This window comes from Micromys minutus, assembly GCF_963924665.1.
Source record: "Micromys minutus genome assembly, chromosome: 32".
NCBI lineage: Eukaryota > Metazoa > Chordata > Mammalia > Rodentia > Muridae > Micromys > Micromys minutus.
Genome location: NC_137967.1, coordinates 9,026,737 through 9,043,031, shown reverse-complemented (window position 1 = coordinate 9,043,031; position 16,295 = coordinate 9,026,737). Strand labels below are relative to the sequence as shown.

At 50.5% G+C, this 16,295-nt stretch overlaps 1 protein-coding gene across 5 annotated transcripts; it reads left to right on the top strand.

The window, feature by feature from the left end:
• Positions 1-3,693: 3,693 nt before the first annotated feature.
• On the top strand, positions 3,694-15,966 carry LOC308413263 (protein C19orf12 homolog). Of its 5 annotated transcripts, none has more exons than XM_080908183.1 (3): positions 3,694-3,788; positions 7,464-7,633; positions 14,175-15,966. In XM_080908183.1, the coding sequence occupies exons 2-3, from the start codon at positions 7,474-7,476 to the stop codon at positions 14,438-14,440; spliced, it is 426 nt and encodes a 141-aa protein (XP_080764309.1). In that variant the 5' UTR covers positions 3,694-3,788; positions 7,464-7,473; the 3' UTR covers positions 14,441-15,966. The 5 variants fall into 5 exon arrangements, with proteins under 5 accessions (XP_080764309.1, XP_080764306.1, XP_080764308.1 ...); XM_080908180.1 differs by having other exon boundaries at positions 3,734-3,788; positions 7,406-7,633; XM_080908182.1 differs by lacking the exon at positions 3,694-3,788 and adding an exon at positions 3,828-3,925 and having other exon boundaries at positions 7,406-7,633.
• The last annotated feature ends 329 nt before the right edge of the window (positions 15,967-16,295 follow it).

Here is a 16,295-nt window from a genome sequence, read left to right as displayed (position 1 = left end):
TATATATTTCGTATAGAGAGCTAGGTTTTGTGGCATTTTGTTCAAATATATCATATACCTGGAACATATTGACCACATTATCCTCTCCAGTGCCTGTGACGTTCTGGTCCCTTGTCCCAAATAGCGAGTGTCTTTTATATTTCATAGAATATAGATCTTATTTTAGATTTCAATTTCACTCGATGTAAGTGGGTGTCTTACTTGCTATCCACGGAGGTCAGAAGAGGGTGTCGGATTTCCCCGGAACTAGAGTTATACTGAGCTGTCGTGTGGGTGCTCCAAGTCTAAGCCGGGACCTCTGGAAGAGCTCTTAGCTGCTGTGGCATGTCTTCAGGCCTGATGGCGGGTTCAGAGTAGAGATCTCGCGAGACTGAAGTGATGATGGTCCCCACGCGCACAGGAAACTTGACGTGGGTCTGACCCGAGGATTCTGTGTGTCTTGTGCCATGGAGTGGACATGCATCTCTCGGACGGGTGCCCAGAGGTAATGCTCATAGCTGTTTACCGAGTGCCTGATGCTGTGGCTCTCGCTTTTCTGATGCTTTGCTAAAACATCACACATAGCCAAGGCAACTTATAAAAGAGAGGGTTTAATTGGACTAACAAGTGGGAGACTTGGTGGCGGGTGACTGGAGCAATAGCTAGAGGCTCACATCTTTTTTTTTTTTTTTTTAGTTTTATATATATATATATATACTTGGTATCGATAGCCATGGTTTTGTGAGATTTAATAAAAATCCGTAACAAAAAATCTTATTCCCGCCCCATTGCTCTTCTTTAAAACCTGCAGCAGATGTTAAACTTTCTTCAGAGGCATTTTCTCATCAGCTTGCACACGAAAATTACCTCCCATGTCTTCTAGAACCCTGTAAGTGCCCTTCAATAGTATGGTCTTCGCAAATGTAGCCTAGAGCAGTAAGATTCCAGCATCACACCTTTGCAGAGACTTTTCGAAGAAGGATCCACTCTTCTTGAGTGAAGTTCACATGCACATCATTGTAGGTCACTGCATCCATGTTTGGAAGTCTGAGTTGGCCTGAGATCCTCACCCGGCACCCAGCATCGGCCCTCAGAACACATCACACGAAAACACTCCTGTCTGCTCTTAATTATTAATTTTTTGGAGACCAGAGACCTCAGAGCCCCTTGAAGCTGGAGTTAAAGGTGGTAGCGAACTGGACGTGGGTGCTGGGAACTGAACCCAGGTCCTCTGGAAAAGAAGGAAGTATTTTTGACCACTGAGCACTTTCTCCAGCCTCAGAGAGCTTAGATTTTTGGTCCACAAACAGGAAGCAGATAGCACACTGGGTGTGTCACCAGTCTTTTGAAACCATCAAGGTCACATCTCAAAACAATTCTACCAACCTCGGACCAGATATTCAAACATATGAACCTCTGTGGGGCATTCTCATCCAACCACCAGGTGGAGCTGTTATCATCCCAAAGAGACACGGAGTCCCAACTCTGTCACTGTTTGTGCAGCTGTTAGGTAGGGTCTCATTGCTGTGAAGAGATACCGTGACCAGAGCAACTCTTATAAAGGACAGTTTAACTGGGGCTGGCTTATAGGTTCCGAGGTTCAGTCAGTTAGCATTTTATGGAGGCAGACATGGAACTGGAGGAGCTGAGAGTTCTACGACTCTCTCTCTACTCTCTCTCTCTCTCTCTCTCTCTCTCTCACACACACACACACACACACACACAAATGAGTAGCAAAATAACAAGGAGAGGGAATGTGAGCAACTGAACCGAAGTCTTTGGAGACCGGGAAGTCCAAGATTAAGATACCAGCAAGTTTCATGCCTAGTGTGGCCAAGCACCTCATAGATGGAGGAAGGGGACAGTATGTTCCCTTAGGCTTCTTATACAAGGCCATTAGTCATCTCCCAAAGGCCAGTCATTTTCAGTGTGTGAATTTGGCATTAGAAAGGGAGAAAGCTGAGGGAGGGTCTCGATATGCAGTCTCTAGGCTGGCCTCAAACTCTTTCTTTTAAAAATTTATTATATATATATACTGTAGCTGTTTTCAGACACCAGAAGAGGGCATCAGATTTTATTACAGATGATTGTGAGCCACCATGTGGGTGCTGGGATTTGAACTCAGGACCTTTAGAAGAGCAGTCAGTGTTCTTAACCACTGAACCAGCTCTCCAGCCCGACCTCCAACTCTCATGGATTTGTTTGTTTGTTTGAGACAGGGTTTCACTATGTAGACCTGGCCATCTAGAATTCTCTTCGTAGACTAGGCTAGCCCCAAACTCAAGAGGTTTGCTTGTTTCTGTCTCCCAAGAGCTTCGATTAAAGGTGTACACCGCTGCACCTGGTAGCTAGCTAGCCTCAAACTATTGAGCCTTCTGTCTCAGAAGGATCTCCTTCTGAGCGATGGGATTGCGAATGTGCACACACTGCGCGTCTCTTTCACAGAAGGCCCCAGCCGCTAGTCTAGGACATTTCTAGCTGTCAGGGTGACCGTTTTATGACCTCGTTCATCGTTACTGTGAACTGTTACTACCCTCTATTCTCCACGGAACTTTTGTTTCCGTCGTCTCTGCATGATTCTGGTGCTTCGGCAAAGGAGACAACAGGCGAGCCCGGTTCTCGATCTTGCCACCTGAGGGCGCTGCCCGCGGGACACACCGAAGCGCCTCACGTCGGAGGCAGACAGAGCAGGGAGCTCCATCTATTCTTAGCCTCAGTTAACTTTGGCTCTTGAAAGTCACCCAAACTCAGGCAGAAACTCCTCCTCGGAAATGCACAGAATTTTCCACTGCAGCCAGGAGGATCTTGATGTTTAAAGGATTCTGAGGCTTCCTAAGAGGATAGAAAAGAATAAAATGACTTTGCATGGGAAATCACGCGTATGCCCGCAGCAGCTCTCCACCTCCCCCACCCCGCAGATCGCCCTGGGGCCACTTGGACCTAGACTGGAGTTCACTCGCTGCACTTTCTATTTGGGTGGCATTGGCCCGTCTGAATCGCCTTTTTGTCAACGACAACCATGCCTACTCAGCAAGAGTTTGCTCAGGGTTAAAGTTCGGAGTATTAGGAGTTTCCAGAGGCCTTTTGCGGATTTGGCGTAGTTCCAGGGAGTCCTTGGGGCCAGGGGTCGGGGACTGCTCCCTGGGCCTCTCTGGATTTTTCTGCTACTCTTTGCTCTTTTCCCGAGTGGCTCCCTTTGCCCTGCAAGTAGAGTAGGCTCCTTTCTGACCCCACAAGGTTTGAAAGCCACACCGGCCCCTGTGAGCCCCACGCAGGCCTCAGCGTTAATTAACCAGCTCCGGACAGCTCAGCCCCCCTGTAACATCTTCTATGCCCAGGACCCTAGGGGGCAAGGGAGAGGGCCCGGGCAGGTCACAGACCCAGCGTAAAGGGTGATGGGGAGAACCTTTCAGGAGATCCCAGACCCTAAACGTGAGGTTGGGCATTGAGTGGGGTGGCCAGGCGGGGCTGGAGAGGGGCAGCGGATCCTCACGACACAAAGTCCGGTCCAGATGCTCCCCCATTCCCGCTGGGTCATTGCTTCCTAGCCAGGGTCTCGATGTCAGTCAATCAGACGCTGGGGCGCAGAAAGGACACCTCGCCCAGCCATCAAGATCTTTCCCCAGGCCTGGTCCAATTTGAGGACCCGGACCCTTGGGGACCCAGAGCTCTGCGACCCGGAAGGCCGGCGGAGCCGGAAGGTGGGAGGGCGGAGCCAGGGCGGCGGTGGCCTGTGAGCGCCTCCCTGGAGCTGGCAGAGTGGAGCCGGCCTCAGTGTCCGAGCGGTGCCAGACTCCAGCACGGTAAAGGTGCGCACGGGGAAGCCGGGGGTTTGCGGAGCCGGCCGGGGACCCTACGGTGTGTCTGTCAGGGACACTGCTGGAGCTGTTCATCTCAGTGCAAAGGAACCGAGACACCGCCAGGCCTGCGCTGCAGCGCCGAGGAGGTTGGAGTAGCGAAGCAGCTCTGTGCGCTTCCAACCGCAGCCCGGGGTGGCTCGGGAGTGCGCGTGCGCGGTGCGGTGGCTCCCACAGCGTCCGCCCAGCGCCTGGCGGATTGCGGAGCCTGGTCCCGAGCGGGAGGGAACCAGGGCTCTAGCTTAGGGATGTCAGGGGCTCAAAAGGCCAGGTTAGTTGGAGCTGTTGTTGAGAAGCGCCCTGCTGTGCCGACGTAGATAAGGTGCCTATGCGTGGCCAGGAGGACAGGGAATGGTGCTGCTGAATGCTGGGTGTACGCTCCAGGCCAGCCCAGCCTGCGAGCTATGTAGAGAGCCTACCACTGACCACTTCTGATCTTTCAAGAGAAATCGGGAAGATCTAAGATGTATGTAAAGATTTTATTATTGCTGTTATTCTGAGACAAGATCTCTCTATGTATGAAACCTTGCCAGGTCTTGAGCTGGGAGTCCTACGGCAGCCCCCTCCCCCCCACGCCGGGGTTACGGGAGTGGGTCAGCATATCCTCCATATCTTCTTATTTTTAAATGCCATCAGTCAATAGTCAAACAACTTTGTGGGGCGGATGAATAGGTTGATGAACTTTACACAGGACAGAGTGCAGCTTAGATATCTGTAAATATGTCGAGGGAATCAGGGTAGTGATTTCCGGCCAAAGACCCGTTTTCCACTCTGTTTCTGTTTCGTTTCTCTAATAACCTACACTGGGGATTTGAATCCCAGCTTTGCCTAAGATTGCTATAAAGAACATGGAGGTCCCTGTTACCCCGAGGCCTTCTTCTCTGTCCCTCAGAGCTTGATTGGACTCAGGTCAGGTTGCTGTTTTCACCTCTTCGGTGTATGTCCCAGAGCCCTGCTGGCATCTTCCCACCAGTTTGGGTGACTGTAAGACATCAGGGCTCCCAGTTAGCATCCGTTTTCCCTATGGCCAGCTGGTGGGACCTCGGGTGGCCAGGACCTGTTTCAAGGACAGCATTATTGAAATAGTTGCGCTCCTGTGGGAAGGTCCAGTCTCCTGTGCTCCCGTCTCTTCCTCACTTACAGACAGACGAGGCTCTGGGAAAAGGACAAATGGCACATGTTACCTTACGATCTCCTGAGCCTGAAGAATGCAGGAAATGCAATGTTGCCACACAATCTCAGGGTCCCAAGCCTTTCTTTCGCAACAAAAGCCTGTTGCAGCGATACCTTCCGAAATCATTCTCCAGGAAATCTAAGCCAACCTTGCTGTGCAGCCAGAGGCTTCAGAAGCTCAGCTGAGTGGAGCTTTTCTCACCCAGCTCCCCTGGCCCCTGGCCCCTGGCCCCTGGCCCCTGCTAAAGAGCCTGGTTTGTCTTCTGGCAAAGGCTCGTCTGGGCTTGGTAGAGATTGAGAAAGGCATGTGCGCATTGGTACCGTTTCTACTTCGTGGGTTTTGACTTAAATTGATTCAGAGCAGTCTGGAGGTAGATAATCCTCGGAGTAGGTAATGGGTGAGTATAGTACCCCCACCCCCCACTCACGGTTTTACATTCTGTAGTTTCGGCTACCTGCAGCCAAATAGTAAGTGAGAGAATTTCAGAACTAAAGGATTCATGAGTTTTACGTACTATGCTAGTTTTAAATCATAGGCTGTTCTATATGGTTAGAAATTTCATTCTGTGCAGTGTGATGAGCTCAAGAAACCTCGTCTTATTTAACAATGGCCCCAAAGCTTAGGAGTTACAATGCAAAGAAACCGGAGCATAAAGTCTGGAAGGACAGATTGATCGTGTATTCCTTACGGATGAGGGGGCTGCTGTGTGCACCTCTGTCCTAACTCCTTCACAGGCCTGGTCTTGTTAGGAAACCACACTTTTGAGAGTGCAGAGAGCCTAGCAGTTCCATGTGCTGGTGCTGAAACTGGCCCTCAGAACCGGAACGGCACAAGCCTTGCACTTCTGAGCATGGGTGGTGTCCCGAAGTCCTCTGGGACCTGGGCTGCACCTGACAAGAAAATAAAAAATCTGGAGGTGCACCAAGGCTAAACTAGGAAGTGGTTAGCTGCTTTACAGATTGGGGGCAGGGTATTGGTTGTTTGAAAGGAAGGTATTCATCGGAAGTTTATCAAAATGGATCAGGAAGTCCCAGATGATGGCGCAAACCTACAGTCCTGGAGATTAGGAGCCCAACACAGGACTGAGTTCCAGGTTGGCCTGGGGTACTTAGTAAGTAGGGGATGATGAAACAGGGCATTTCCAGAGCTAGAGCACAACATACAGAAGTTCTTAAAAATAGGCTTTGTAGGGGCTGGAGAGATGGCTCAGTGGTTCAGAGCACTGACTGCTCTTCCAGAGGTCCCGAGTTCAAATCCCAGCAACCACATGGTGGCTCACAATCATCTGTAATGAGATCTGATGCCGTCTTCTGGTGTGTCTCAAGACAGCTACAGTGTACTCACATATAATAAATAGTTTTTAAAAGTATGCTTTGTGGCAGCCTGGTGGCTCCGTGAGTTCCTCATAAGGGCCCAGAAGTCGCGGCGTCTCTATGTCTCCTGCTCATCCCTTACAAGGCTCAGCCTATAAGTAGGTTCTCTCTCTCTCTCTCTCTCTCCATCTTTCTCTTTTCTTTTTTCTTTCTAGCATCATTCATGCCAAACATATGGTCTCCCATAAAAAATCATATTTTGGGGGCCTGTTTTCACTCCATCTGAAAGCTAAGTATTTGACTCTTGGCTCTAGGTTACCCAGCAGGCAAATGCCAATGTGGCCTCTGAGTCTTGTCCTTTCCCCCATTTTCTGGCTTGGCTCATATGCCTTGTCACATCAAGAGGCCATCCAGTTTTGACTTTCCTGTTCCCGACAAGCCTTTCTATGTTGGAGGTCATGGTGAGCCATTTGAAAGGCTGTTGGTGTGAGAGGTCAGGCTTAGCCTGCTAGGGGCTGGTGAAACCCATGGCTGAGGCTCTGCCTCCCCATTTGTCAGAAGTCTGAAGTTAGTCGGAGGGCGGAAAAGACCTTCCATCCACTCGGCTGATTCCGTGGCTTGTTAGCTCATGCCCAGCCTCCACACATGGCTGAGCAATTCTTCCCAGAAGATAGGAACTCTTTCTAAAAATGCTATAAAGTGTTACATTTGGGTCAAAATACTCCGAAGTGTGTTAAAACTCTCCCTTTCAGCCATAAGGCATAGTGTCATTCTCCGATTATCTCAGCTCGCAAAAGCCCGAGAGAAAACGATTATGAGTCTAGACCGGTCTGGAGTATGTAGCAAGATTGTTATCTCAAAAAGCAAACACCGACAAACACAAAAACAGGGGCTGGAGAGATGGCTCCGGGGTTAAGAACACTGGCTGTCCTTCCGGAGGACCTAAGTTCGATTCCCAGCACCCATATGGTATCTCATAATGGTCTGTAATTCCCGTTCAGGGGAATCACTGACTTCTGGAGACATAGACATGTATGCGGCAGAACACCTGTATACACTGTTTTTTTTTTTTTTTTTTTTAGGTAGACAAAATGGGCAAACACAGAAAAACCCACCTGTCTCTTTGACTCATCTTTTAAGGTCTGCCGAGATGCCCATCATGGTCGACGACATCATGAAGCTGCTCTGCTCCATTTCCCAGGAGAGGAAAATGAAGGCCGCCGTCAAGCACTCTGGAAGGGGTGCCGTGGTTGTGGGGGCAATGGCCTTCGTCGGCGGTCTGGTTGGTGGCCCACCAGGATTAGCTGTTGGTGAGTGTGATTTGGGGCTATCATACAAGGTCAGGGTTCAAGCCTGTCATCCCTGCCCTTGGGAGGCAGGAACATGGAAGCTGAAGGGTAGCCTGGGCTCCATAGTATGTTTCAGGCCTCCAGCCTGCCTGAGGCTTTTGGAACATGGAAGATTGACTCACTGAGAATGATGCCAGTCCTGTCCCTATGGTAAGTCCTGTCAGAACCACAGCTTCTAGGCTTCTGTGTCATGCAGAATTCTCTTAGCCTGGGTGTTTGTATCTCTCGGAGCCTAAAGGGCACCTTTCCTCCCAAGCCAGGAACCCGGGGCTCTGTCTTCTCTCTAAAGATATATCCTTGAGTCTAAAAGTACCGGGGTATCTGGATGTCTGAGAAGGGAGCCAGAGAAGAAAGGAAACTTGCCAAGTTCCCACTTTGAGTGTGGATGTGTCTTTGTGGGCTTTCGCTGACTGTGAGAAAACACCATGACTCTCTTAGTCAGGGTCTCTATTCCTGCACAAACATCATGACCAAGAAGCAAGCTGGGGAGGAAAGGGTTTGTTCATCTTACACTTCCACACTGCTGTTCATCACCAGAGGAAGTCAGGACTGGAACTCAAGCAGGTCAGGAAGCAGGAGCTGATGCAGAGGCCATGGAGGGATGTCACTTACTGGCTTGCTTCCCCTGGCTTGCTCAGCCTGCTTTCTTATAGAACCCAGGTCTCCCAGCCCAGGGATGGCACCACCCACAATGGGTGTGTCCACGAATGGCCCCACCCACAATGGGCTGGGCCAGGGATGGCTCCACCCACAATGGGCTGGGTCCTCCCCCCCTTGATCACTAGTTGAGAAAATGCCTTACAGCTGGATCTCATGGAGGCATTTCCTCAACTGAGGCTCCTTTCTCTGTGATTAACTCTAGCTTGTGTCAAGTTGACACAAAACCAGCCAGTACAATTGATCAGAAGCAACTTGGGGCCGGCAGGGTTTATTTCAGGACGCAGGAGAGCCAGGGCAGCAGGAACTCAAAGCAGGAACTGAAGCCGAAACCATGGGATGCTGCTTCCTGCCTCTCTTGGCTCACTCCACTTGCATTCTCCTGTGATGGACCGTTGAACTAGCATTCCCACACAGGTTTGGCACCTAACATGTGAAACTGTTAGGTCCCTTCCTTGACCCCAGTCTTCCAGAAGCTGTTGCTTGGTGGTTTCCAGTTCCCACATCCTAGCAGGCTGGGCAGAAGGAAGCTCTTCTTCCCCGTTAGCTCTGTTCTCCCACCACCACCCCCCACCCCAGCTTGCTCTGTTCTTCCCTGTAGTGGCAGGGTTGGTGTTTGAGAACACCCGTTTGTGTTTTTTTTTTTAATTCTGTGAATTAAGGAGTCTGGACATCAACTTCTTCCCACGACAGGAGAATACAGTCCCGTTCTTATTTCCCTAGAGATGCCCTCTCCTTCCTCTCCTACCTAAGTGTCCTGGGACCTTGGCTGGGGCTTTTGTGTCATATAGTTATATCTGGTCTGTTGTGGTAGCCCATACTTTACTCGGATTGAGTAAAGCTGACAGAGAGCAGAGTCCATCTGGATTTGCTGCCTCTGGCCCCTGGTCACAGTGGGCGCTTCATTTTCTTAGAAAAGCCCAGGGATTCTCCTTTCTCCAAAGACCTGGTAGCAATTCGTGCGTTGATGCCCTGATATCCCCGTGGCATTAAGTGCTCTCGTAAATCAAATGTTGATGTTCCGTAACAAGGTAATGAAAATGCTTGCAGTACGGTCAGATCAAGAGGTTCCCTGGTGTCAGGAGGAAAAGTTCAGTCAAACTTGCGTATGAACGGCTTTTCCTTTCCTGGGATGCCTCTTTCCTCTAGAGACTAAATCTGACTGCCCCCTTGTATTGGGAGCCAGAGGAGCTTCCAGGGCCACATTGCTGGGATTCAGAGAACATGGGTGTCAACCCTATACAAATGGGTTCTCCATGGCGTTAGTTGGGTGGTCTGTTTAGTTGATGAGACATTTATAAAGTGGTTGTTTTTATTTTATGTGAAAGTGTATGGATGTTTTGTGTCCATGAACTATATGCATGCAATACCCAGAGTGGCCAGAAGAGGGCGTCCGGCTGTTTGGAACTGGAGTTAAGGATGGTGGTTAGTCGCCCTCTGGGTGCTGGGAATCAAACGTTTAGCCCTCGGCAAGAGCAACCACTGAGCCCACTCTCCAGTCACACCTATTGTTTAGAGCTATGATCACTACGTAGGTCAGGCAGGTCTGAAACTATGTACTCCAGATTGGAACTCAAATCTGAGTCCCTCATGCCTCAGCCTCCAGAGCGCTAGAATCATGGGTGTCCCCAGTGTTAAAGCAAGTGAAGAGGAAGGCATCTCCCGGGAGTTCTCGAAGAAGCAGTGACCGTGCGCAGTGCCACCTGTTCCTGGACCATCACGGAGCAGCTGTCCCTTAGGACCGGAAGCTGTGCTCCCAGGCCCCTCCCCACCCCCACTGCACACAACCACACCATCTCTGAAGCGCCAGGCGAGCAGGATCCGGTTCAGTCCCCTCTGCATCCTCTACCCCGACAAACTCCTGCCCTCTCCTGCTAAGGTTAACTTCCCGTTTGGCCACAACCTGTGCCGCTCTGCGCACCTCCCTTAGACACAGCTCTCCGGGCGCTTTGTTTCGCTGGTCCCTCCTGCTCTGCTTCCTGGCGGCCCCATCGAGGGTCCTGGGGGCATTCTTTGACAAGCCCCATTGGCTGACCTGGCAACAGAAGATGTGGTCAGTGCAGTGGATGCTCAGATCCCATCTTGTCGTAACCCCCCCCCCCCCCCCCCCAGATCCTGCACTAGGTTGGCTAAGCCTCTCAGACTACAGCCAATAAGGAAAGATGTTGGCCCGGCCCACCTTGTCCTTACCTGGGACCTGACGCAGTGGCAGGTGCGAGGTGCCACCTATCTCCAGAGCGAGGTCCTGTTCTCTGGCCTCCGCCTGAGGCAGATGGGGCGCTAACTTGCCACCCCAACTTCCACGCTAGGCGTTTCTCTTCCTCCAGGGGGCGCTAGGGAGCTAGCCTTGCTCCCCTTCTTTTGCTCCTCCCTGACCCACTCCCTCAAGGTTCTGGCTCCATCTTTTCCTCTGTTCACAAAGAACCTCTCGGCAATCGTGTCGGTTTTTGGTGAGCGTTCTTAGATACCACTATTGCTGCTACTACCAGCACCAAATGGTCACCCTCCCGTTTCGCCTGCACTCTCCTCCTGGGGGTGGGAGGGAATGGGGGGTGGCTGGGGCGCAGTAGGCTGGTTACCCGGTGTCTTAGTCAGGGTCTCTATTCCCGCACAGACATCATGACCAAGAAGCAAGTTGGGTTGGAAAGGGTTTATTCAGCTTACATTTCCACATTGCTGTTCATCACCAGAGGAAGTCAGGACTGGAACCCAAGCAGGTCAGGAAGCAGGAGCTGATGCAGAGGCCATGGAGGAATGTTACTTACTGGCTTGCTTCCCCTGGCTTGCTCAGCCTGCTTTCTTATAGAATCCAGGTCTACCAGCCCACGAATGGCCCCACCCACAATGGGCTGGGCCAGGGATGGCTCCACCCACAATGGGCTGGGTCAGGGATGGCTCCACCCACAATGGGCTGGGCCCTCCCCCCTTGATCACTAGTTGAGAAAATGCCTTACAGCTGGATCTCATGGAGGGATTTCCTCAACTGAGGCTCCTTTCTCTGTGATTAACTCTAGCTTGTGTCAAGTTGACACAAAACCAGCCAGTATACCTGGCTACCTCACACTAGTGAAGATGGGGCCTTGGATGCTGTAGTGGAGTGAGGAGAGAGAGGGGTGTAGAACACCTTTTTCCTTTGTTCTGTAGGGTAGGGGGAGACAGTGTTTGTCCAGCCTAGGACTCCACATCTTCGTTTCTGTTTTTGGTTACTTGACTTAAAAAAAAAAAGCCTTTCTGGGAGAAAAAAAATTCATTTTGGAATAATAATAATAGCTATATGTGGGCTGGAGAGATGGCTCAGTGGTTAGGACACTGACTGCTCTTCCAGAGGTCCCGAGTTCAAATCCCAGCAACCACATGGTGACTCACAACCATCTGTCATGGGATCTGATGCCCTCTTCTGGTGTGTCTGAAGACATCCACAGTGTACTCACATATAATAAATAAATGAATCTTTTTAAAAACTAGCTAGGTGTAGACGTTGCCAAGATTGTACAGGAAACCCCTGTGTGTCCCGAGCCCAGTTTTAGTGTTAGTGGGAATGTGTTTCCTGGAAGGCTGTGGGGACTGAGCTCACAGCGCTAATGCGGTGCTGTGAGCCACCTCTGACTGACCAGCGCACAGCGGCCTTGCTTTTCTTCCGGTTGCCACTTTTTTTTTTAAACAGGGTCTCACTATGTAGCCCTGGCTGTCCTGGACTTCACTATGTAGACTAGGCTGGCTTTGAACTCACAGCAATACTGTTGCATCTGTCTCCTAAGCACGTACTGGGATTTAAAGGTGTGGGCCACTTGTTTTGTTTGAGGCAGGGTTTCCCTGTGTAGCCCTGGCTGTCCGGGAACTCATTCTGGCTGGCCTCGAACTCAGAGATCTGCCTGCCTCTGCTTCCAAGTGTCTCCCGAGTGCCCACAGTGCCGGAATTAAAGGTGTGGCAGCCATCACCTTGCAATGGTATTTTGTCATTTTATTTTGTATATGGGTGCACTGTAGCTGTCTTCAGATACACCGGATCCCATTACAGATGGTTGTGAGCCACCATGTGGTTGCTGGGATTTAAACTCGAGACCTCTGGAAGAGCAGTCAGTGTTCTTAACCACTGAGCTGTGTCTCCAGCCCGACACTTTGTTTTTATAACCTCATTTTCCTTAGTCTCTTCTGGCCCTGTGACAGTTTCTTAGCCGTTCCTTGTTTTCCTAACCATTGATAATGGGAGGGGGGAGGGTGCTGGCTAGTGTTTCATAAAATTGTCAGTTGTATGATGAGCTTCTTGTGAGTCTTGGGAGGGAACGCCCCTGAGGTGAAGTATCTTCAGTCCAGGGGTTCATGACATCTTGTGGTATCTCCAGTGAGGCTGACCTTGGTAGCTCCGTCAAGGTCATGTGTGCTGGGTTTTTTTCCCCCATTCTTAAGATTTCGGTTTCTCACCTTGTTCCCTTCGGGATGACTGACTAAGTTGATCCAGGCTGCATCCGTGACTATCTGGTTGCTGAAATGAATAACTCTTGGGAGGCTTTAAAGATACAGACCTAATGTGCCCAGTGAAGGCAGTTGTCTGGCACACAGAGAAACCACAGCTTGAAAAACAAACAGCAACAACAACAACAACAAAAAAAACCTAATAATCAAAACTAAAAACAATGTTTATAGGGGGGAGGGACTCTGTGAGGGGGGACCAGGAGGGGGTTTGGGATGTAAGGAAGACAGACAGATGAGGATGCATGGCTGCTAAGACGGCTTGGCTGGCACTTGGGAACCACTCTCCCACCCTTACCCACAATACCAAGCACCTGGAAAAAAAAATAATGAAAGCCGAAATCTAAAAATCATGTTTTCTGACCGGCCTAGGTTGTCGGCACACATTTACGATACTCAGCTGAGATGCTGAGGCAGGGGGGAGTCAAGAGTTCTAGGCTATCCCTGGCCCCATAACCCACAAACCAAAAGTAAAAGAAAGTAAAGCAGACCCCCCCTTTGGAAAGAGAAATGGTAAATCACGTTAGGTTCGTTTGGAAGGATGGAACGAAAGAATCTTCAAGAGAACTTGACTTGTTTCCAGGGTCATTTCCCTTGTGGGGAATTTCCTAACCTCAAACGCATGGTTCCTGTCACCCACTGAATTGATAAAGTGACTTCACACAAGCCTGAGTTATCTTGGAAGGGGAGCTCTTACTACACTGGCCTGTGGTCCATCTTCTTGATTGATGATTGGTGTGGAAGAGCTTGGCTCTCTGTGGGCTAGGCCGTCCCTGGGCTGGTGGTTCTAGGTGCTGTAAGAGCAGGCTGAGCAAGGGCCCCTCCATGGCCTCCGAATCAGCTCCTGCCACCAGGTTCCTACCCTGATTTCCCTCAGTGGTGGAGTGCGATCCAAGTTGTAAGATGAAATTGACCCTTTCCTCCCCACGTTGTTTATTGTCATGGTGTTTTCTCACAGCTGTAGAAACCCCTAAGACAGCCACACCGTGGAAACAGTTCCAGCCTCCCAGCTTTTCCAAGCAAATGGGTTTCCCCAGGAGGTGCACGTTCCTCTCGGCTTCTCCTTTTCGGAATCACAGGAGTGGGAGTGTTTTTCAGACATGAAGGGGACCTTAGGTGGCACAGTTCCGAGGTAGGGAGGGTGTAAGTGGGGGTGGGCACTGGGAGAAACAAATTTGAGGATCAATTATCTGGACCAAATGGAGTAGAGACCGCATCCACCTTTGCCCCGGTGAGTGCCCGGCAGAGGCTGAGCTTGCTGTGACTTGCTCGTGAATGTGCCCACTTGTCACGATTGTGACTGCCTTCTTGGCTAGAAACAAAGGCCGTTGTTAGAGAAGGAGGCTGACTAATTGAGCCCTTCCTTGTTTTCCAGGGGGGACCGTTGGGGGCCTGTTAGGTGCCTGGATGACAAGTGGGCAGTTTAAGCCCGTCCCTCAGATCTTAATGGAGCTGCCCCCTGCGGAGCAGCAGAAACTCATCAATGAAGCCACGGCCATCATTAGAGGCTTGGACTGGACAGACGCTGTGCAGCTGACGGCTCTGGTCATGAGCAACCAGGCCATGCAGCAGAAACTCTTGGCTATGCTCACAACCTACGTCACCAAGGAGCTGCAGGCTGAGATCCGCTATGATGACTAAGTCGCCGCTCCCCCCACCCCCGGGGGGATGGGGCCTTCGTTTTTAGATGATTCTTTTGTGGCTCTCAGAGAGTGACCAGGGAATGGGGGAAGCCTGACGGGAACATCTGAGAAACTTGCATATTACCGGCGTTGACTGTAAGCTGCAATGCTAGTCCAGCCCGTTGGACTGTCCTGATGGAGGGGCCTTGGCCAGGCTTCTTGGGCTCTGTGTGCCTGCTGGAGGCATTTCCCAAACAGCGTGGAGTCCTTCCGATCATGTGGGTCTAAAAGAAGGTGTCATTGGCTGGCCAACTGCACCAAATGCTCCTCTAGGTACCTGTCACAGGATTGGGTCCCTTAAACTCTGGGTCCCCTTAAACTTAGGGTTCAGAGCCAACTCTTCTGAGAACTGTGTTTACCTGCCAAGTGTCTCCCTTCCTTGGTCAGGCACTTCCCAGGGGTCTCAGGATGACAACAGTCCCTCTGAGTGAAGTCACAGATGCCAGGGAGCCCCCGAGCTCTCTTGAGTGACTTTAGTTTAAGTTTCTAGGATCTTCTGCCTCCTGGTGGAAAATCATGGCACTTCTTTATCTTTTCTTTTTAACGTTGATTCTGGACCCTTTCTGTTCTTCACACCTTTGTAAGCCTAAGTTAATTTAGCTCCATTTTCTTTTTTTCTCCTTACTATGTTTCCCCGGGCTAGCCTTGAAGTCCCAAGCTCATGACCCAGCTATGTAGCCGGGACTGTAGGCTTGCGCCACCATATCTCAGAGACTGTTCTCCCGGCCCCTCGTTCTAAGCCCTCCCGTGTTCTCCTCTCTGCTGGCTGCAATCTGCACATCATTTGTGTGAAAAGACAAAATCAGCAATGAATCGAGTTCAAAGACACTAACCGAGCTAGGTGCCTTGATGCACACCCACAGTCCCAGATAATGGAAAGGTCGAAGCAGGCGCATCCTTGGAGGCCAACTTGGGCACCGCGGAAGCCGGGAGATGAGACCAGCTGCACCTTCTTAGCTGGCTTTGATTTGCATTCACAGAATCAAGGGGCAGCAAGTGTTCTGATGAGATGGAAAGAGGGTAGACAGGGGAGACCAAGGGAAGGCGGAAACAACAACACTAGGTTAACCTCTCATGACGCTGGCTGTGTATGGATCAGGCTAGCCTCTCTTCCATTTCCCTAAGTGACAACGGCTAAGTGCCACCATTGTCCTTTCTAAGTGCACTCCTAGTGCTTTCTTGGTAGATCCTGGGCAAGTCCTCTGAGTAATCTGGAGATCTGCTGATCACCACTGAGCCTGGTCCCAGCCCTTGAGTGACTCAGCTGTGGTTTGGTCCGTTGGTTCTAGAGCTGGAGCTCAGTCAGTGACATCGCATACATTTGATTAAGCATTTGATACGCCCTTTTTATCCCTCATTGGAGATGTCACTCATGGAGGGCAGGAGCTGCGTGCGTATCTTGGTCACTTCTCCTGTCTCCAGCTTGCTTCTGCTCGGCACAATGGCTTTTATATAGTAGACACTCAATAAATATATTTTTTTCAAGCTACGTGTTTTATATCTTTCTGTTTGTTTATTTATTTTTCATGTTTTGTCTCTATTCATGTAAGTATGGTGTATGTGTCTGGTTCCCACAGAAGCCATAAGGTGGGCATTGGACCTCCTAGAACTAATGTTACTGAGAATTGTAAGCCACCATGTGGGTGCTGGGAACTGAACCCAGGCCGTCTGCAAGCGGGCTAAACCCTCCTCTAGGTCTGGGCCTTTAAACTTAGGTTTCTCTATGTGATTCTGATTGGCCTCAAACTCATCATCGTTTTCCTGCCTCAGCCCCTCAAACTCTGAGATTACTACCAGGCATTACCAAGCCAAGC

Excerpts from the sequence above, each read along its gene's own strand:
- LOC308413263 (XM_080908179.1), top strand. Across the intron at positions 7,634-14,174 it reads CCCACCAGGATTAGCTGTTG|GGGGGACCGTTGGGGGCCTG; the intron begins GTGAGTGTGATT and ends CTTGTTTTCCAG.